The 22,005-nt window shown below is 48.3% G+C and overlaps 1 protein-coding gene across 3 annotated transcripts; it reads left to right on the top strand.

The window, feature by feature from the left end:
• The first annotated feature begins 1,012 nt into the window (after positions 1–1,012).
• Positions 1,013–19,309, top strand: ston2 (stonin 2). 3 transcript variants are annotated; one of them, XM_023828749.2, is made up of 7 exons: positions 1,013–1,139; positions 4,764–4,928; positions 5,430–5,588; positions 6,902–7,051; positions 12,620–14,476; positions 16,545–16,747; positions 17,517–19,309. In XM_023828749.2, exons 2-7 carry the CDS (start codon positions 4,835–4,837, stop codon positions 17,592–17,594), a joined length of 2,541 nt encoding a protein of 846 aa, XP_023684517.1. In that variant the 5' UTR covers positions 1,013–1,139; positions 4,764–4,834; the 3' UTR covers positions 17,595–19,309. The 3 variants fall into 3 exon arrangements, with proteins under 3 accessions (XP_023684517.1, XP_023684515.1, XP_023684516.1); XM_023828747.2 differs by having other exon boundaries at positions 1,033–1,563; XM_023828748.2 differs by lacking the exon at positions 1,013–1,139 and adding an exon at positions 1,574–1,907.
• Positions 19,310–22,005: the final 2,696 nt, after the last annotated feature.

Genomic DNA, 22,005 nt, shown 5'->3' with positions numbered 1-22,005 from the left:
CACTGTAGCCGCCACACATCGCTTTTACCATGGTAACACCCTTTATCTCTCATTAGGCATTTTCCTGCAGCACCTAAGGAAGCCAGTCCAATAGGGGGGACACCACTATCCCTGGGGGGCTGCTGACTAGATGGGTCTCAGGCTTCCCAGACACCTCGATTTTGTGCCGAATGAGAAGCTCCATACCTCATCTTTCCTTCTCAAAATGGGAGATACAGCTGTACAGGCTGTAAGCCAACTGCCATTGTCAAATTGGGTTGAAGTTGAGGACTTTTGGACCTTGGGCAGGTTTGATTTTGCACAAGATTGCTCGGTGCACTGTGCACAGTGATCTGCATAGGGACTGCAACTTGCACGAATCATCATCACACACATGCAGAAGAAAGTCATATCTCATCAGTAGCCAGTAAGGTCATGTCGTTCTAAAGAAAGAGAAGACATTAGTTTGGATAAACTTCTAAATAATGGCACAGTGACACTAAAAATATCCTTGCACCTGGGTTATGTTACCTTCCATACAATGTCTGACAATATCGGGACGGTGTTTGTGTGCGTTAAACACACCAGGCGTCTCTCATGCCGTGGAATAGCCGGTTTTTCCCATTTCATGAGCTCTCCTGCCATCTACTGGTAGGAAACACGTAATTACCCGTCTGCCCATTCAATACTGGGATTTGAATGGTATTTTAAACACTGCACTCTCGTATTGTTTATATATATAAAATATAAACAAGCATGTTCATTCAGATATTAGCAAAACGGTAATGAGTTACTCATGTATGTATTTTTCCTTGTTATCTAATTTTGTCGTGCCAACCGACTGTCCTATTTTTAATCAATGGAGGTTTAGTCACCGTGAAATGTTAATAGAGATTCGGATTATGGGTTTTATAATTACATACTTGGTGATCACACTATTTAATTGGATCGCCGTGTTACACTCTCCCCGCAATTTGTTACACTTCCAGCTGGTGGCGATAGAGACCATGCCCGCCTGGGGCTTAACCAGCGCACTGCGCTCTCAAATCCCAGTTTTGTTGACAAGTTCAGCCCCACCTCCAGCTACTTGATATAAAAGTTACGGGAATAACTGAAGAAATTACGGGCGGCCTGGGTGTGGATGACAAGTGTCGTTTATGGTATTAATCCGAATTGAAGTTTTTCTGGATTTGTTTTATAAATACAGTATCGGGCTGGTTAGAGTGTCTTGTAAGCTCGCTGATGTGAAGATTTTGTCAGAGCAACCTGCCCGGGCACATTAGTGTCACACGTCAGGCTGTAGGACTAAGCTGTTCGCTATAGCGCTGCAGTGTCCGCCGTGCACCCAGCCTTCTCCGGAATACCGGTCATGCAGCCGTAACACCAAACTGGGCTTCGGTGGACCAACGATCTGAGCCAGAATCAGTCGGGCAGGGGAAGTGCCTGCCTGCCGATGCCTAGCCGGCCTCGGTGCCCCTAGTGCGGCCGTACGGTGCGGGACCTGGCGCTCTCCCGGAGCTCACATGCGGAGGGTGCTGCATTTCTCGGAAGCGGTGGAGCCGAAAGCGCCTTATATCGCCCGAGGTATTTACGATCGCCTCAAAACGTGTTGCGGATTTTCATCGCTATTGTTAGGCAAAAATTCGCACGTTTATCCGGCATCCAGGAACATTTAATCGCGTAACATACCTGCGTGTTTTTCAATCGGTAACGAATTACAAACCAGGAAACTCGAGGGAAATGTGCGTACGGTCATAACTTTAACTTGGTCCTGCGGCGAGGTACATGCACGAGTACAGGCTGTATTCCTGCATCGGACAAGCCGGTATCAAAAATGGATGGATGGATTTGTTCCGTATTACCTGTGGACGTCGGGCGCCTGCGATGCCGTGACGTGGGAGTTGGGTGATCGGGAGGGGAGACTTACGGTAAGGGTGTCACAGTTTCATTATGATACTCGGGGTAGGATTGCGTCACTACTGGTCAAAGTGTGATTAGTCTCAAGAACTTGGTTGAATTTTGTTTAATATGCTATAAGACTAGTGCGCTAAACTCTAAACAGAAGGTGTCTAAATATTGACACATGGAAGCATATCTGTAGGCAACGCCTTTGTGTGAATTCGGGTGGATCTGTACTTTGCCTAGGTTAAATATGTGTCAAAAATGCCGACGTTTCTGCACAGCCCTGCGAAGCACAGGGGTAGCCCTTAAGATTAATGGATAGGTGTGTGTGGTGTTCCTCCTACTACTGTTTCTTGGTGCTCAGTCAGGGTTAGGGTGATGTCAGAGGTGTCCACCAACTGAGATTGCTGCTGCTACATGGTGTGACCACATGTTGAGGTGTTAACTTGTATTGCTTGAAGGTGAGAGGAGAGAGTCTGTTTGTGCTCCTTGAGTGGACTGTTCAGCTGTTTCCCTCCACATGGTAGGGATGTGGGGGCTACTCTTGGGAGGGGAGGGGGGGGTTCTTTGGCTGAGACTGGGATTCTATTTGTGTTTAGCAATGGTCTCACACCGTCCACGGTTTGCTCTGTTTCAGAGTCACAGCTTGGACTGGTCCCAGCAGTACACAGTCCGCCTGTATTCTCTTTGGCCGCGTTAACGTCCTGTTCAATTCCTCCTCTGTTTTTCGGGTTCGAGCCAGCCACAAGCCCGTGTGGACCCTCGTCGACACACCCCTCAGCATTAGAGGTCTGTCTCTTCAGCTGACAGTTTACCATCTGGCTCTTTGTAGCGGGATCTTGAGCTGTATATGTGAGAAGCTTGACAAAATACGAGCTGTATCCTAGTAAGACTGCTGATTTGGCCCTTGGGGGGGAGGGAGAGGGGGTGTGTGGAGATGTGAGCTTTCATTATGTGTTTTCAGCCTTGTTTTTTTAATTTGAGTGAGTTCTTTACCTAATGTGTGTTCAGGGTGACTTGTGTAGCTCTGTGCTTAGTGTTTACCCAGGTGGGGGCTCGTGCTCTCCCACCCATCCCCCCACTGCACTGATCTAAGTCACCTGAATGACTAAGTCACCCTAACCTAGTGTTACTGCTGCTTAATATTAAGGAAGCTGATACCCAATCAGTGTTGGGCTCAACAAGATGTAAGAGCTCATTGCACTCCTATGGGAAAAGGAGCACACGAGGAGCGTGCTTCTCCACAGGAGAGGAGGAGCACAGTACTGATCGACTGTCAGATGGCTAGGTTACCTGCAGAGTCCAGATGGCGCTTTCCTTTGGCCACCAGTGAGAATGGACCGATAGGGGGTTCTGGCAGTGTGTCCACCAGATCAGGGCTGTGGGCTACAGCCTCGGTCTGAACCACCTGCAGGGCCTGTCTGGAGGGGGGGGACGACAGTCAGACTGCAGCTGAGAATGATCCTGTCTTTGTCCAGAACATTTCAGAAGGTATTCCCTGATCATTAACATAATTTTAGCTGCTGTTAATCCCTCTTTAAGTTCCACCAGTTGCCTGGTGGAAAGTCAGTATATCGATTTTACGCTGTTTTTGAGAATGACAGTTAAATGCAGAGCCTAAGGCCCTATGTGTTAACAGTGTTTCACAAACATGCACATGGTCATTGTGGTAATAGGGGTGACAGCATTACTGCCTTGACAAGGAGTCGGTGACAATTAGAAGACAGGAAAGAGTGAAATCTATAAAAATGCAGGCACTCTGGCCACTGTCGGTTTCCAGTTCTGCGGCGTGTTCTGCCCCTGTGCCCGCAGAGATAAAGTCCACGGCGTGAGCCTGTGGAAACCCGGTGAATATACACTGGCTTTCATTAAAGCAAACTGCAGATGTGGCACGTCCTCTTGTTCATAGAAAAACACGACATGCGTCCATCTTGAATATTGGAATTATACAAAGAGCGTGCGGAAGAATCTCATGCCTGGTGTCGAAGTGTTAATGCAGACCTAGCTTTAAATTCGGTAAATGCGGTTCTTGGGCGTGTTGTGTCATGAGGAAAGCTCTCTCGATCCTAGATGAAGGTATGATTAGTGTGATCCGGGTCTGTGACTTGGGGATGAGAGACAGTTTGTCATAGCAGGGTTTTGAAAGACAGGGACCGCTTCCTTTTCGGATCCTGTGCTTCCTGCCAGCTCGCCCTGGTGTAGGGGCACTTCCATTGTTCTTTATTTAGACATGGAAAACGAGGCGGCTCTTCATCCGTTCTTGTAGGTATAGAGTGATGCATAGAGAAATGGTGCCGGGTTCGGCCTAAGCACGCAGTGCGTGGATCGTGTTTGACGGCTCCATGCCACCCAGGTGCTCCTGGCGGTCCAGTTGACGTGCTGTTTGCATTTATCATCGTCCTGCGTGGCGGCGCAAGGCTCAGTGCACTGCGGTGTGGTGGCAGCTTCCTGTTGCCACGACGAGCCAGATCCTCCCACTGAACATGCTGCTCCGTGACTGAAGATGAAGTCATCGGCGTGGTGGGAGTGGGACTGTGGGGCCTGTCACATGGCCAGTCACATGGCCTGTCACATGGCCTGTCACATGGCCTGTCACACAGTGCATAGGCTCTCATGGGCTTTGTGGATTCTTGGTCTCCTTATCTAGGAGTAGATTGCATCCAGCCGAGGCTGTTTCAGGCTTCATCTTCTTTCAGGGACAGCATATCCTGCCTGAAAGTGGTTCTATCCTGAGTGTATTGGGTCACAGACTGACCCAGCTATCCATTCGACTTAAGTAAGGAGTCTATGGGTTGTGAGTTCCCCCCCCCCTATTGGTGCTGGAGGAATGGCTCACTGTAGTGGGTCTCCTTTATCTGTCATGTTCTTCTCCATGTGCTCAGGTTCTCCAGCTACATACTGCGCCTGAACTGTCGTCCCTGAGTTTATACGCCGCCCCTCCCTCGCTGTTTCCATGGCGGCCCCCAGCAGTCTCTCCACACCCCGACCTGGCTGGGTGGTGTTTACAGACGACGACCCCAGCCCTCCCGGCCTGGAGCCCCACCCAGGTATGGCCCCGGGGCTCAGTTACCCGACACACCTGCAGCAGTATCGGCCTGTCACGCATGGTATTGCTCTAGACGTTCAGACTTTGCTCTCTTCCCCCATTATGGCAAGTTTCCTGCCTCAGGAAATGAATGCAGTGAACGTGAGTGGGAGAAAAGGGCCAAGCTGGATTTCCTTTCAAGTCCTTTGTGTATTCAAGGCTGGGACATGTGACGGTGACACTCCTGAAATGACACGCGGCTTCCCAGGACAGACCCGTTCTCTTTTCCATACAATCGATCTCCCCGTGTCTCTGTGATACGGCTGGGGACATGATGGTGCCCGTCAGAATATCTTAGCAGTTTGGACTGTGGAAATAATACTGCAAATATATTGGCAACAGAAAGTCCAAGAGATTATTTTTAGACACTGCGTCTTTGCAGCACTGAAGCTGGCGAGATGAATGACTGTGTTATTAATGGTGTTATTAATGGTGTCCTGTTTGTGCCCTTTGACCTTTTCAGACGGTGGTGGCAGTGTAGTGAACCCCCGCCCTGCTGAAGCGCCGTACCTCATACATGGGGGCAGGACTTCAGTGGGTGTGTCCACACGGCAGACTGTCTGGGCCCAGTTTGAGGATAGGCCTACGACCCAAACTGTTCCTTCACAACTACAAGTGAAAGGTGAGACATTATCAGAATACCATGGGAACACAAAATGATTCCGTCTGCGACCTCCAGTGGGCCCAGCTTATACCCCAGTGGTGTCTTAAAACCAGGTGTTTTCTGCTTGTTATAAACATAACAGAGAGTCATAGTTGTCAGCACAGATGGTGTTGTCCTTCACATGGTCTCAGGAACCTCTTGAGCAACCACACAGGTACCTTGGGACTCAAAGTATTCAAGGATTCAAAAAGTTTATTGTCATTTGTACTGGTCCAATCATTGACTACAATGAGATGTTTACTTGCATGGTTTCTACTACAGACTGGGTAATAAGACATAGGACAAACACGTAGGACAAAGGACAAACACGTAGGACAAAGGACAAACACGTAGGACATAGGGCAAACACGTAGGACATAGGGCAATAACAGGACATAGGGCAATAAGGCAGGCAAAATAAATATGTGTAAATATGAATATGTCAGTATAAGTATGGATATGGCGATATAGATGCATCTGGAAGAATAAATGTGGCATGTGTACAATATACATGCATAGCAGCAGACATTTCGTGCAGAAATTGTGCAAAGCCAGAAATACTAGAGGTTCAGGGTTGTAAGGGAAGTTCTGGGAGATGTATCTGCGAGCAAGCTGTGGTCATCTTTTGTCCAGGACCCAAGCAACTACGCTGCAGGGTGATAACAACACCTCCCATCTCTACTCACAGTTAGAGAGGCAGAGAGTACATTGTTGCCATGGCGATCTCAATAAACTGCGTCGCTAGTCAGTCAGCTGAGGTGGGTGCGTGCTGTCATGGTTTTAGAAGGAGTTTGGGAGATGGGACAGTGAAGAACATGCTGGAGGAACTCGGTGTGGATGTTCATGGATGTTCATGCTGTCCTGCCTGACTGGCTTGGAGCTTGGTTATGGATTATAGTCATGTAGTTCTTTCCGCCGGCCACACCCTGAGTAATCTTGGTGTTGACTTTTAGTTGACGGTTCTTTATGTGAAGCTCTTCTGTGTAACACAAGCCTCGGTTCGCTGCGGACTGAATGACACAGCAGGGCTGAACATGAATCGGACTCCATGATAAACAGCAATTTGGGCAGGTTTCTCATACCTCGCCAGTGTCTGTTGCTGTTTGGGGACGATGGCTGACAGATGGCTCAGCAGCCGGAACTGTGTGTATCAGAGAGCTGATTGATCTCATGGCATCTCGATGAGGTTGACTCCGCCTCACCTCACATGCCCTACTTATTGGATTCTTGTCCTATGTCCTCCGCCAACCCTGTGGGAGGCAGCTCCGTCTCACTTTACTCCACCCCCCCAGGCACCCGGCACAGCGTGTGCTCCTCACCCAGCTTCTGGAGCAGCGACCCCCCTTCAGAGAGCAGTGGGACGAGCCAGTCAGAAGAGCACAGTTCGCTGGGAGACCTCCCCCCCCTGCCTAGCCAGACATCCTCCCTCACACACTCGCCCAGTGAGTACCCCCCCCCCCCCCCCATTCACTCACACACTTTCCCTCCTTCCTTTGGTAAGAGTCTCTCTCTGCTACACAAAGACCGTCACTGTGCACCTGGTGAAGGAGTTCATCTGGCTTCGTGGGCGGTAAACTTAGCACATGACAATCCCGGCAGACCGGCTCCCAGTGGCTCAGGGGAGGTGGCTTCGCCCGCAGGAGGTGCTGAAAAACCCAGGGGAGCTGCGTGGGCAGGGAGGTGAAGGGCCGAAGCGGAGGAACCAACATGCTGATTAAGGGTGTACTCACACTGTCCGATCCGTAGCGTGCCTGAGCATGTTTGACTGGTGTGATTGCTCCTCCCATACCCCGGCACAGCATGCTTAGCCATGCCTGGGCCCGCTTGATGAGGTGGGCTGGAGCACAGTTAGTCGGACTCGGGCACGGTAAGCATCTAGTGTAATTGCTAACCCTGCCTGAGTATGGAACACTTAAATGGCGTCAGTGGTGAGACTGACACAGGCATACGCACATACGCCATACCTGAACTGAACCTGGAAGGAGGCTGTGCAGATCGTGTCATTTTTTTTCTCAAAACTGTGTTGCAAAAAAAAAAAAAATGACGCATTCAGATTGGGTAGCGAGAATCACTTCACAAGCATGGCAGCCAAGGATCACTTTGGTCTATGGTATTGTTGGTCTATGGTATTGTTGGTCTATGGTTTTGTTGTCACTATACCAAACTTATGACCCAATTCTGGTACCACTTTAAGTATCACGATACCAGTACTGCAAGGATAACAATTCAGGAAAAACTTTTGTTCATGATAAATTACGCACTTATTTATCAAAAAGTACATTTAAATTGTTACTCTTTTAATTTTAATAAACTAAGCGTCACTCCACTCTAGCATGTCTTTATATTGCCAAGCATCGCATTATGATCGCCCGATTCATTCAGTTATAAGAAGACTGATGATACGTTCTAATAAATGTATACAGCGTATATCCACCCTGATTGTTGTGCACTTCTGCCTTATTATAAAAATGCACGCGGAGGAAAAGGCGCTTTGCCGCCGCACCAGGTACCTTACTTTTGATACGGTACTTTTGTATTTTCCCATTTCTATTGAGTTCTGGTCGAGTACCAGTACCCAAAGTGCCAAACCAGCTGGGGTACTTTTTTGGTACTTCAGTACTCAATCAATCAATCAATCAATCAATTAATCAAAATACTTTATTAATCCCTGAGGAAATTATGTGGTTACAGTTGCTCCTCCAGGACAGTAAGAAAGTAGTCAACAAGTTAAAATACCAATATTAAATAATACAATATATTACAAATTGCAAAATATTACAAATAGCTCTAATAATGCAATAATTCAATATATAAATAAACAAATATATTGCAGAAATTAACTATAGATAAAGTTTAATTGAGGTTCTCCAATTATCATACGGCCTTTGTTATGTTAAGGGTGTAAATACAGTGTTGCTGTGCATACCTGTGCTTAGATGGAGGAGTTGTACAGAGAGAGAGCCACAGGCAGGAATGATTTCCTGTGTCGTTCAGTGGTGCATCTAGGTAGTCTTAGTCTCTCACTGAACATGCTACTGTGACTGGCCAGCACGTCACAGAGTGGGTGGGAGATATTGCCCAGCATTGTCCTGAACTTGGACGACATCCGCCTCTCCGACAGCTTTGGAGGGTCCAGCTCCATCCCCACAACATCACTGGCCTTGCAGATCAGTCTGCTGGCATCCGCTCCTCAGCCCGCTGCCCCAGCATGCAGCAGCGTAGAGTATGACACTGGCCACAACAGGCTCATAGAAAATCCTGAGCATTGTCCGACAGATGTTAAAAGACCTCAGCCGCCGCAGAAAACAGAGACGGCTCTGGCCCTTCTTGCACAGTGCAGTTGTGCAGTGCACTATGTCCACATCGACCCCTTGAATTGAAACAGGGGTCACTGGTTTCCTGGTCTACTTTGGGGTGGGACTTGCAAATGTGTTTATTTTCGATTCGTTATGCAAATAGCCTGCTTCTGAAACACAATACAACCGGCATCTTGAAAAAAGTTACAAACTCAGAAAACAATGATAAACGAAGTAAAAAAATAATAATAATGTATTCATGAACAAATGAAGGAGCCCGAGCTTTAATTCCAATCTGGTGAGAAGAACCAGAAGATGATCTGTATGAGGTTTGGGGTTGAGGGTGTGGTTCCATCAGAACCTGCCCCCCCCCCCCCCCCTTTTTCTCGTGTTTTCTGCGGCCTGAGAACCCAGCAGCTGTGCTGCGGTCCCCTCTGAGATGATGTCATCGAGTGAGTCTCAGGCCTGTAGGCTGGCCCAGTGTTTGTGCTGGAAGCAGTAAGACCTCAGGGTGTTGTCATCAGGCCTGTTGTGTCAGAAGGAGGAACCATGCCTGTTCGCAGACAGCGGTCCAGGCCGGGCCTGCGGAAGCCGGACTGATGGTGCTGTTAAACGGACATGGCAGCTGGTGCTGGATCTGAGTTCCAGCCTGCCAGGGCGTGCGGTCCTGAGCTGTCAGTCATCGCTGGCAGGAAAATCAAGCGGCTGTGGGACCTGGTGGCTCTGAGCTTGTTCATTAAAACCCCCATGAGTCGCTGAGAAGATCTGCTCCCTACGGTCACATGCCATGTCCTGGTAGGCCAGCAGACTTGTGGATCGGTCGTGCAGCCCTGCAGTACGGCTGTCGCAATGTTTATCGAAGGGTGACCCCCTGCTGACCCCCGCCCCCAGCCCAGAACCGCACCTGTGCTGTCAGTTAAAGGCCGCTGCCCCCCGTCACACGTCTCGACGGCCAGCTCCTGTCTTCATGTTCTCAGCTGGGCCTGTTTTGGTGTCGGCTTGTAGCCGCAGCCCTGGCAAAGGGTCAGGAACTTGAAAAGTAGTTTTTAAGGGATTCTCTCAGGAAACCGAAAAAGAGTTCAGTCACTGTCGCGGTAACATGGACAGAGGCTTTAATGTGGGACATCGTCTTGAGTGATGGTTTAAGGAGGAGCCTGTCAGTCTGTTAGCATCTTTCCATCATCCTCTGGCCCGTGTGAACTTACACTTGACCTCATTAATCGTGTCACAGTAGCCTAGTCTGATTATAAATTCCAGTTAGTGTTGTTACTGGGAAGCCCTCCAGAAACCCCTCTCACCTCGTAATACCAGCCCCCCCATAGTTTGTTTTTCCAGTGACTTCTTTAGCCTCCCCCCTCCACCCCCCACACCCTTGAGCTCCCTTGCTTTCTGTCTCTCGCCGAGCTCCCCTGCTGGGAGGCCATGCTGGTCAGGATCGGGGCTGGTAGCAGACAGGCATTTACATGTCCCTGCTCAGCAATGCAGGGCGCTGAGTCAGTCACATGACCCCCCTCCAGCACCGTGGTGCTGGGGCACTCTGTCCAAGTCTTGACGGGGGGAAGCCCGCCATCTGCTTTCAGTGAGCCGGGGGGCCCAAAGCTGCTCAAATTCGATTCATGTTTGGGGATCATGGGGTAGGGTTTTGTGGGGAGGCATGACCGGACCAGTGCCTGGACCAGAGCTGTAGATGTAGTGGGGGATGGAGTGGGCAGGACACCCAGTTTGAATGGGACGTCTGGTCCCTCAGAGGGGCTGCTGAATGGACAGCTCCTCTGTTTGCAGACTTTTTGTATTCAGACACAGCCCACAGCTTCTGATAGACTCCCGACGGCCGTCGACATTTAAAGCAAGTCATGCGTTTGAAATCTCTCTGTGTTTTTACTGCAGCGCCATCCTGTGTGGACACGACTCAACCGGCAACATGAGGTTGTGAGTTTATGAGACATTTACAGCTTTTCGAGTTCCCCCCGCCCCGAGCCATCCTGTTCATTTGATGCGTTTTGCTCTGAATGGAGACAGTGAGCGAGTCAGACGGACGCCCAACGTGTCTCTGCTTGCGGCTCGGGTCTGGGCCGGGCCCCGCTCGCCCCAGTCACACTAATCTTTGGTTTTTTTCTTTTTAAGTCTGTCCCTCTGGAGAGAAGGCGGTGCCTAGCAACATGCTCATTTTGTCTTTATTTTTTTCCCTGGGTGGCTCGTAAATTGGTGTGGCTGGCCCATTTGAAAGCTCTCCCCTCCCCAATGAAACACAGCAGCCTGATGTCAGTGGGTGGGGGCGCTTCAGCCAGCGGAGGTCAGGATGAACAACAAGTGCAGGCTCTGCTGCTCCGTTCCCACACCATGGCTGCAAAGACGGCAGCTTCCTCAACCCTGGACTTTCGCAACGTGTCAGGGCCTCCTTTTGGACGGCGGTAGCGACATGTTCTGTGGTCGGCGTATCGCTGACATCCTGTTTTCCCCTGGCTGATTAACAAACGGTGACGCTCATGGATGGAGAAGGTTATTCATGAGAGCTCACGAGTGTTTCCTTGGTAAGATCTAGGAAATCTGTTATTCTCGAGAAGAATTGCCATTTAGAATTCTGGGAGAATTCTGCCATTTAGGATTCTGGGAGGAGTCTGCAGAGAGTGCAAAACCTCATGTCTCGACAGAGCAGAGAGTAAAGCACAGCTGAATGCATGTTTGGATCACAAACAGTGTGTTGGAAGTGTATGAGAAAGGTGACATCTCCCCCCAGTAAGCCACAGAGATGTGGCTGTCTCCAGCCGCTTGGCGTCGCGTGACCTGAATATTAATGCCTGGCCTTTCTGTTCCTCTTTGTGAACGTGCCAGAAGCTAATGCTTGTGTGGACCGTGAGAGTCGTCCGTTGTGCTGAATCCGCGCGGCTCGGCCCTGCTTCAAGCTGCCCGTCTCTGCCCCTTTTGTTCCTGTCCTGGCAGTGAATTCATGTCATGCTTTGTTGCCAGGGCGGGAGATCTCGCGGCCGAGCTGCGGAATGCCGGTGCCTAGCAACAGGTGAAGATGTTTCCCCTCCATTGGTAAAAAGCATTAAATTCAAATGAAGGAACGAGCAGATCTCGCACTAGAGAACAAGGGTGTTTTCGCAGGGGGATCGGGTGAAAACTCCCAATCCTTTTTAAGATGAAGCCACATGTGTAACATGCAGACCTTGTAATTATGTCTGTGATATGACAGGGCACCCTAAGGAATAAATGAGCCACATTCGTTCAGAGGAATATGAAGAGCTTTTCCTGTCTGCTCAAGGACTGATTGCGGAGACTTTTTAGTTTTGTGAGATTACTTGTCTGTGAAACAGACCTGCACCCTGTTACAGTGGACAGGAGGCAGGCTGGTATTAGGACACATTATTGGATGTTGTGTTTCTGAGTAAAGCTTAACACTAATGTGCTTACCTCCCACATATTGTTGAAAGGATCTCTTTAGTCAGCGAAAAATCTGCACTAGGCGCCAGAACCAAAATGAACTGTGCCTTGGTCTGGTTCATGTGTCGCATAGGCAGTCTGTGTGCGCCACACCATGCCCGGCAGAGGGGGGGTGGGGGACAACCTGCAAACACAGCAAGTGGTGGCTGGGGGGCACCCGAGCATATAAGGAGAATAGTATGAATTTTTATTTTTAGTTCCCAATGAAAATTGTTATTCTCCATGTTTGTTTATAGCAGTTTCTAATATGCTCATGTGTTTGATTTGTAGACTCTTCCATCTTCCAAGACGAGGGCATAGACATGGAATCACAGAACTGGCCGCCGGCCCCCAAGCACGTGAACGGCCAATCGGAGAGCCACGTGGCCCGTATCGCCAGCTGGGTGACCTTCGATGATGACGACGGACCGATTTTCTGTTGGCCTGGCGGCCTGCCGCAGTCCAGCCATGACGACGGCTCCATGCCGGATGTCGATGGGAACCCCGTAGCCTCTCCCCCTTCTGTCCAGACCCGAGATGCAAAACGGCATCTCCTGGACCTGACACCGGAAGGAGTCCACCCTCTCTTTGCCTTGGGCGGTCCCCCGTTGAGCATTGGCATGCCCAGCATGAAGAACCCCTTCCTGGACGAGGGTCTGTCACATATGCAGCCATCTCCTATCAACCCTTTCATTGACTTTTTCCAGGAGCAAGTAGAAGCCAAGGTGACACCAAACAACGGCTGCTATCCAGAGAACACCCAGCAGTCCTGCACCTTTCCTCCGGTCCCTCCTGGCACCGCAGATATTAAAAGGGAATCCCTGTTGCCCCTGTCGACTGAGCTGGACACCCCAGCTAGAGGAGGTGTCCTGCCCTGGCCCCCCTCTGAGAAAGGTGGGCAAAGCTTGTGGATGGCAGAATCAGATCAGCAGGAGAGCGTCCTGCTGCTGGACGATCCTGTGGAGCCCGGGGAGCTGGAGGAGCTGCCCTATCAGCCGGGCCACATGACCCCACGGGATGGCTGGCCCATGATGCTGCGCATCCCAGAGAAAAAGAACATCATGTCGTCTCGGCACTGGGGGCCCATCTTTGTGAAGATGTCTGACGCCGGGCGGCTGCAGCTCTTCTATGAGAAGGGCCTGGAGAAGCCCTTCAAGGAGTTTCAGCTAGAAGGCCGACACGAGATCTCCGAGCACAAGCTTCAGAGCTACAACGAGAATGACCGGGTGCATACTGTCAGCATCGATCACGTCACCTACAAAGAGAAACGCAAGATCCAGTCCAAGGTAGCCGTGGTGCACACTCCTGCCAAGGATCAGCTGGTGAAACTGGGCACCGTCGACTATTCAGACTTCCTGAGCTTCACCCATGCCCTGAGGGATGTGCTGATGCTGCTGCCTGTGGAACAAGAGTCTCCAAGCAGTTCCCCATCCTACCAGGAGGAAGAGGTCTTGGTGGATGTACGAGATGAGTTCCATGGTGTTGTGTCCAAGTGCGATGGCAGGATCATGCAGCAGCTGGTGATGACCCACATTTATGTGCTGCCGTTTGTGTCGGGGTCACCGGCCTGCAAGATTGGCCTCAACGACGTCCAGGTGAAGGGGAACGAGGTGGTATCCCTGCATGACATCATCCCCAACACCACCACACGCTGGATCCGACTGCGAGACTGCCAGCTGCACAGTAGCGCAGACAAGCAAGAGTTCACCCGCAACAGAACGATCTCCTTCACACCCCCGGCAGGACGCAGATTCGAGCTGCTCCGTTTCTGTTCACTCTTTGCGGAGAAGAGCCTGCCCTTCACTCTGAGGACGGTGGCCAGCGTCAGGGGCGCGGAGGTAGAGCTGCAGTCCTGGCTGGCAATGTCAACTGGATTCTCCTCCAACCGGGATCCCCTCACTTTGATCCCCTGTGAGAATGTGATGATCCGCTATCCCATCCCCCAGCTCTGGGCCAAGAATTTCAGGCGGGAAAGCCTGGTGGGCGAGAAGTCTCTGAAGGCTCGCTTCAACAAGGGGGCCAACTTTGGGTCCACCATCACATCAGGGCAGGAGCCAGCCATGCGGGTCACGATGGGGACGGCCAAATATGAGCACGCCTTCAGGGCTGTGGTGTGGAGGATAAACTCTCTCCCTGATAAAAATTCAGGTAGGGCAGAAGAACCAGTTCTGCTAAGATCATGCTGATCACCCTGTTTACTTACCACATTGGTCTGTCTTCATGAAGTCACCAGTAGTGTTCAAGGTTACAATGCTGTGTGCTTAAAATCAGAGGATACGTGTGAAAATGCAAGACGGTCACCAGACCCCTGCGACCCTGGTTAGGATAAGTGGGTACAGAAAATGGATGGTTTGTTGTGATTTTTTTTTTATGAATGAAGTAGTGACAAGGATGTATTGTGTTACTGATGGAGCAAGAAGGAGAAGAGCAGTCTACCCTGAACCTGTTCTGATCTCCAGTTTCTCATGAATTACTGCCTCGTGAGTTTTTACTTCCAAGTCAATGGGCCAAGGCCTCTGTTGTGTGATTAGACAGGCAAAGGGCCAGCGTCTAGTGCAGGGGTGGGCAATCTTACCCGCAAAGGGCCAGCGTCTAGTGCAGAGGTGGGCAATCATACCCGCAAAGGGCCAGCGTCTAGTGCAGGGGTGGGCAATCTTACCCGCAAAGGGCCAGCGTCAATTGCAGAGGTGGGCAATCTTACCCACAAAGGGCCAGCGTCTAGTGCAGAGGTGGGCAATCTTACCCGCAAAGGGCCAGCGTCTAGTGCAGAGGTGGGCAATCTTACCCGCAAAGGGCCAGCGTCTAGTGCAGAGGTGGGCAATCTTACCCGCAAAGAGCCAGCGTCTAGTGCAGGGGTGGGCAATCTTACCCGCAAAGGGCCAGCGTCTAGTGCAGGGGTGGGCAATCTTACCCACAAAGGGCCAGCGTCTAGTGCAGGGGTGGGCAATCTTACCAGCAAAGGGCCGGTGTGTGTGCAGGTTTTTGGGATAACCTTTAGGTCAGCTGTTCAAACCCAGGTGTGAGGACTCTTCAGCCTATCAGTCCTCTAATTAGTAATCTAATTAAGGGCTTGAAGTGAAAACCCACATACATAATGGCCCTTTCTGGATAAGATTGCCCACCCCTGGTCTAGTCTCTAGTGTCTGATTGGACAAAAGGCAACTGTTACCCTTCATTAACTTTTTGCCGATTGGTGGTTCACTCCTGAGTGCGATGAGCAGCTGTGTTTTTGTGATTTATTTTTTTTTGTGCCTTTCCTGGCAGAACACATCCTGTGAGGCCTACGTTTCACTTTCTAGTTCCACTTAAAGTTGAAAATGTTCATCACGATCTGTGAGGTGCTTTCATCGCACATAATCGCATATCTCCAGCTCCATCTGCTGAGAGTCCGTGTGTTGTCTAGCACTTAACTTACTGCCCACGATCTCGTTTGATGACGTGTCGGTCGTCAGAATCGGCCTAGGATGGGCCATCCTGGAAGGTTAGACAAGTCACCTTTGACTACTGTGCTGGTGAGTTTTCAGGGTCTGTGCTTTAATATAATAGCCGCCTTGTATTCTGACTGTACGCCCTTACATCTCGTGACCTGAAATATAAACCAGTAGCCACATTAAAGGCTTCCTCACAGCTGTTAGTGATGGAGGAACATAAAGGAACAAGACGTCTCATGTTGAGTGCATTTGGACTCCGTATGTTCTGTCCAGTTAGGATACCCCAAGCAGTATGTTCTGCTCTTCAGTATAACTGACCCAGTATATTCTGTTCTGTTAGAATATCCTAATGTATATTTTGTTCTTCACTCTAACTTTGGGCCAGTAGGTTCCTGTCTCCCAGGTAACGCACCCGGGAATGCTTGGTATTTTTTTTTGGGTGCATCTGACCCAGCACAGTCTGGTAGATCTGTATCTTTCCGACGCTTGCCCTCATTCCCTTAAAATGAGACTTTGATTATTTACTGAGATGCACGCAGGGCATCCATCCAGTAGTGTTGCACAAAATGACACTTCATGAAGCATTTGCTGTATTTTTTGACACCACTAGATGGTGCTGTTGGTTTGCTTTGGGGCATACTTTGAGCCCTTTTTTTGAACAGAGAGCACCATCTAGTGGGGTCAGAAAATACAGCAAGTGGTTCATGAAACATCATTTTGTGCATCACTACCATCCAGTTTCCCTGCCCTTGATCCTGGTAACCCTTCTCTCCAATGTTCTCCAGCTCTGAGTCACCCCCACACCTTCTTCTGTCGTTTGGAGCTGGGGTCTGACTGGGAGGTCCCAACCAAGTTCCACCGCCACCTGGAAGTGGAGTTTGACATGCCAGCTGCCTCAGCATCCAGAACCACCGTGCGATCTCTGTCGGTGGGAGATAGAACTGATGTCAAGAAGTGGATCAATTATAAGGCACACTTCCTGTACCAGGTAGTGTGTGTATTACCTCCTAATAACACCACGCCTTCCAGGTGCTGTCAACTGGTTCTAAAGTGCTACAACATTAAGTCTTGAATCAAAAGCTTCAATTCATTTCCTCTTCTAGAATTAAATCTATGCACATATAGCACATACAACAGGAACTGATAGTTGTATGTTTGTTCTGTATGTACTGTATGTATGAATGTGAGTGTGAGTGTGTTTGAGATCAGTAACTTTCTTCTTAGTTTGTTCAGAGGAGGAGCCTCAGGAATTTCCAGGAGCTTTTATTTAAGGAACTTGAAATGTAGTGGAAAACTGTGTTGTGGCGACATCTTGTGGTCAGAGGCATTCAGTGCGTATGTGGCAAACTTGAAATTGCCCCGTGATCAGCAATCAGGTGGAAGCAAATAGTTGACAGCATACATGGGAGGAGACTTGCAGTACAAAGGCTGTGTTAGCACAGGCACACACAATTCAAAGTGCCCTACAGCACGGTGGCTTCCAGTGCTATGCAGTGCTGTTAAACATATCCAGTATTGCTATTAAATTATAGCTAGGCATTCACTGTAAGCTCAGCCAAGCCACATTTAAGCCAATGTCAGCTCCATGACAACGCGTATGTCTGTAATGTGCTTTTTCCCTCTCTTGTACATTGTCTGCTAAATCAAAATAGAAGCATATTTATTAATCATACGTGAAGATGTATTTTGGAAAGCCTTGAGGCTGCAAGTGCTTGGATGTAAGGGCTTGATGTCTGTTGCGCCTTCTCTTCTTCCAGGTGGAAATGGAGCAGAAAAACACCCCCAAGTTGGATGGTTTGCACACGGAGAGGCCTGGGGAATGCTCTCTGCAATGAGGACTCATAGGCTGGAAGATCAAAAGCCAGTTTGCACTCTGGACAATTGACTCTATTCTTCTGTAGAGTACAAGACAGAGATTGGCCTTAATCTCTCCTTAACTTTGTGTTTTTTAGACTGTGTGGTCGTAAGAAGAGCTTAACTTTCACTGGTTACTTAACAATTAGCGGCAGAGCAGCTTGTGCGCTGATGGGAGAACAATATTTCAAGAATATTCCTGCCGTTGCTATACATTCATAGGAAAATGGCGCCCCCATCTGGCTGTTTCAAGGCTGCCACAGATTGTGTCACAGCGTACAGATATGGGAACCTTTAGTTGACCAAAATTGACAGGTTAGGTAAAGTACAGTAAGCCAATGTGTGAGTCTGTCAGGTCACGTGTCTTAGAAATTTTTCAAGCTGAAAGTTTTCTTCTGTGTCAGGCACCCTTCAACATGTCGACCTGGTCTGTGTCTTCATGATGTATTGCACCTTATTGGCGGTGTGCTGAAATAAGTGTGCCTCAAATCACATGTAATTGAAAGTTGTCTACTGATGCAAGGGGCCGGGTCTAAACTCCATTAGAGCTTTAAACCAGGTGTGAAGTCGGATTAAATGATACATGTTACGGGGCCAGGTCATCGGCAGGTCCTAAAATGTTACCTTTCAATGCAAACTTTTTTAAGTTGTGTTGTCTAACCCAATGAAATGAATGTATTCCTGTCTTCTGAGCAGGAAATAAAGGAGTCTAGCGTGGTACCCAAAATTATTCATTTTTGGGTGAGTTTGAAAGAAGTTATAAAAAATTTGATACTAAGTTGTTTTGATAAAGATTTTGATGTCAAATCTTTATTACATAATTACTTCTTTAGCTACATGAAGTGTGACTTCTTTGGACTTTTGGAGGAAAACACTGTAATTTTCTGCTAAATTCAGATATACTGCGTGCATTAAAACTACTGATATCAAATGCAAGCTAATAAATATTATTTAAAAATATTCTGCAGAGAGCATTTGTAAATAAAAATGGAAGTGACTGACATGTTGAACACTAATAGTGAATTTTAACTCTAAACACAATTGAAAAGAAAACCAATAGATCATGCCTGTCACTTCCGTCATGGATGAGGTGATACGGATGGTGGTAGACAGATGGGGTTTGAAGCTCGGAACGTGGGATGGAAGGATGACTGAGGAAAGGTGATGTCTCACTTTAAAGTCCTAGCGCTTTCACATCACATAGCTTAACGCTCTACTTCCTTTATACTGACGATGTAAATGTCAAAAATCGAAAAGAGAAAGACCTTTGTCTTGACTCCTTCAGCTGATGTTGGCTGTGGCTCGTTTTTGGGCAAAATGCTATCATTTAGATTTCAGATTTAAATCACTGAAATGCAACTGGACTGGAAAGAGGATTTGATTGTAGCTTTACTGTGGCGTTCGAGCCAGCTTTAGAAATAGACGATACTGTCTGTTAATCATGAGGGGCCTTCTGCTTTTCTATGGCTTTCTGAGATACTGTAATGCTGTGGTTCTTTTCTGCAGACGAGAATCGCGTGTGTGACTCCTTCTGTGACTCTCCCCGGGGTGTTCACTGCATATATGCTGTATGGGTGGAGTGACACAGTGGAGCTAAAATAGTTTGCACTGGATGACACCCACGCTTGCGATTATGGATCTGCTGAAAAAGCCATTCTTTTGTACACGTAAATAAATGAGAACACCTTCTCACGAATGTCTGGCTGTTGTGTTTCCCTGTGTTGACCCTGTCCCCTGTGGTGACCCTGGCCGAATGTCTCCTACTTGCCCGGCACCCTCATCAAATCACCATAAATCCTCTCAGTGCCCCCAAACTGAACCCAGGGTGCTTCTCCCGTCCAGGATCGGATATCTGTACTAAGCCCACACTGTACAGGTCCGCGGTGGAGGGTCTTCAGCAGCCTGACTGAGTGGTGCAGTCCAATGTTGTGGAGGCACCAGAACAACCTGCAAACCCAGCAACAGAACCCAAACCAATAGGTTATCCTTCAAGCAGCTCAGTGAGGTCAGGCTTAATTAATGTTACTTTTATGTATGGCCGTGCTGCCTCAATCTATGGGATCAGTATGAAATCATTAACTCTCTTTAATGAACAGTTATACAGGTTACAACAGCACATGCTGTTTATATCATAGAGGAACACTCTGTGCTCTTTTTGTAGACTAAGGTTACAACTAGAACAAGAGAAACATTTTAAGACAGAGTGTACCTTCTCCAGATGTTCTCTGATGAATCACCACTCTCTCTGCTCCCTGAACACCCCGAATCCTTCTGCTGAGCTGCAGTGCCGTAGGTGTTATTTTAAAAACCATACATCCTCATTCAGGCTAAACCTGCCTCTCGTTGTCATGTAGAAGCATGGGACAAATGGGTGGTGGTTTTGTTTGCAGGCCAGGTTCCGCTGCGGGTGAGGGCTCTGAGTTGCGCTGAATGTTATCCAGCTGTAGCAGCTCCAGTTGGAGTCGACCCCGGTCCCCCTGAGCACCTCGTCAGGCTTTGACAGATGGCAACTGCTTCTTCTACAGTTTTGCGCAGTGAAAAAAAAAGTACAGTTTTGAAAGGGGCATGGCATGTTGTCGGCCAGCTGCCTTGATAGTGCCAGAGGCCTGGATTGTATTAGTGTGCAGATATCTGCTTGTATGCGGCCTGGACTTGCTGTGTCGATCTGCCTGAAGGCCAGTTCTTGATTGCTGTTGGAGTTTGCAATATTCTATATGCTCTTTAATAGAGTTTAATTAAACCTGTTTAAGAATCGTGGGTGTGCATTGGCATAATTTCTACCTAAGATGTCTGGATCTGCCTTCTCAATTCAATTGTGTTTTTAAAACCAGCATATTTGTCCCGTGCAGCTGACCACTGGTTAAGCTGAGAACGGCCTCATTATTCAGATCCCTGCTATCTCTATTTTACGTTTGATACCTAGTCTTTTTAGCAAAGGCAGAGCATGCAGTTAGATAAATAAGTCTGGTTAACAATATGGGATAGCAGTTACATCGTTTTTTTAGATAATCCATATTCCTGTCTTCCTCGCTATTTAGTTCAATATAAATCCACAAGGGGGCAGCATTTAATTTTGAATCCTGTAGCCAGCATAATCGATGTGTTCAGGATCTATAAAACGCGTTGGTTGATCTGTACTCATAAAATGCGTGAATTCCATTGAGGTTGATCTTCTACCGTTTTTCTATTTTGCATGTGGTTTTCATTTTTCCAATCAAACGCATTTCACTTCGTTAAATTAACTTTGACAAAAATGAGAGCTTTCATTGGCGACGGTGCTTTTCAAAGATTTTAAGCATAATGAATAATTCATAGTGTGGTTTTGTCCCTAGGATGCCACGTAAATCATTTTAAAGACGTTTCCAAATACTGCTTTTCCGCTCCAGTGTACTGCACTGTGTTATTAGTTTCAGATCTCATTATTTTACTTTACTCTCACAAAAACGGTAAACGAGATTAAAGGCATCTGCAGCGTTCAGTTCACGGTGACCCCCGGGTTGCCTGACTAAAACGCTCACGCAAGAAATTTTACGGCAAATCTATATTATTCCATTATAAGCCTAAAATTAGCTACATCAAAAGCGTTGGGGTAGTTTGCAAACCCTACAGACTATTTACAAGGTAATAAAAATGTTACATACATGTAAATGCATGCGCAGACTTGCCTCGAATTGAAAATCTCACGCCAGCCAGCTGACCAAAGTATTTCTGTAAGGGACACAGTATGAATTAGGGTCTGACCCGGTGCTTGGAGAAGTCACTGAGACTATGAATGGCGATTAGCTTTGCCTTGCTATCCCTGTTCATATATAAGCCCTAACAGATCGACAGCCTGCATTTTTACCCAGACTCCATGCCCGAGTGTGCCCCTTACATCTTGGGAGAGGACCTTTTAAGCACAGTGCCCAATTTGAGCATGGGGGTGGATCTGGCTGTGGTAGAGCAAGTGGCATGTGACCCCAGCCGTGTCCTGGGCTCCGTCAATCAGTCGCCACGTTTCCTGAAAAATACCGTTGTCTTGACGGGATTAAAGGGGAAGTTGTTTCATGTCCTGTCTCACATAGTAGAGTAGGGTCTGGTTTATCAGCACTTGGCCAAACAAGCAGAACATCTTTTCAGAGCAGGTGCAGTGGGCCCTGTGGCTATCTATGGACACCTTGAGAGACTGGTCCATCCTCTTTGATCCAGGACATCTAATCCATTCTGATCCATTCTGTGCCTTCTTGCATGAAAAAATAAACGATTTACGTGATGTGTTGCAGTGCTTCCCAACTTGCAATATGCGTATCACCAGTGGCGCCCCCAGGTGGTATGCAAGAAGACCATGGGACTTTGTTGTGTGCATTGGAAAAGAAGTAGAAATGGAAAATTGAAATCCTAGTGCAATGTGTT

The sequence above is a fragment of the Paramormyrops kingsleyae genome, chromosome 14, assembly GCF_048594095.1.
Source record: "Paramormyrops kingsleyae isolate MSU_618 chromosome 14, PKINGS_0.4, whole genome shotgun sequence".
Lineage (NCBI taxonomy): Eukaryota > Metazoa > Chordata > Actinopteri > Osteoglossiformes > Mormyridae > Paramormyrops > Paramormyrops kingsleyae.
This window is presented reverse-complemented; position numbering and strand designations above follow the sequence as displayed.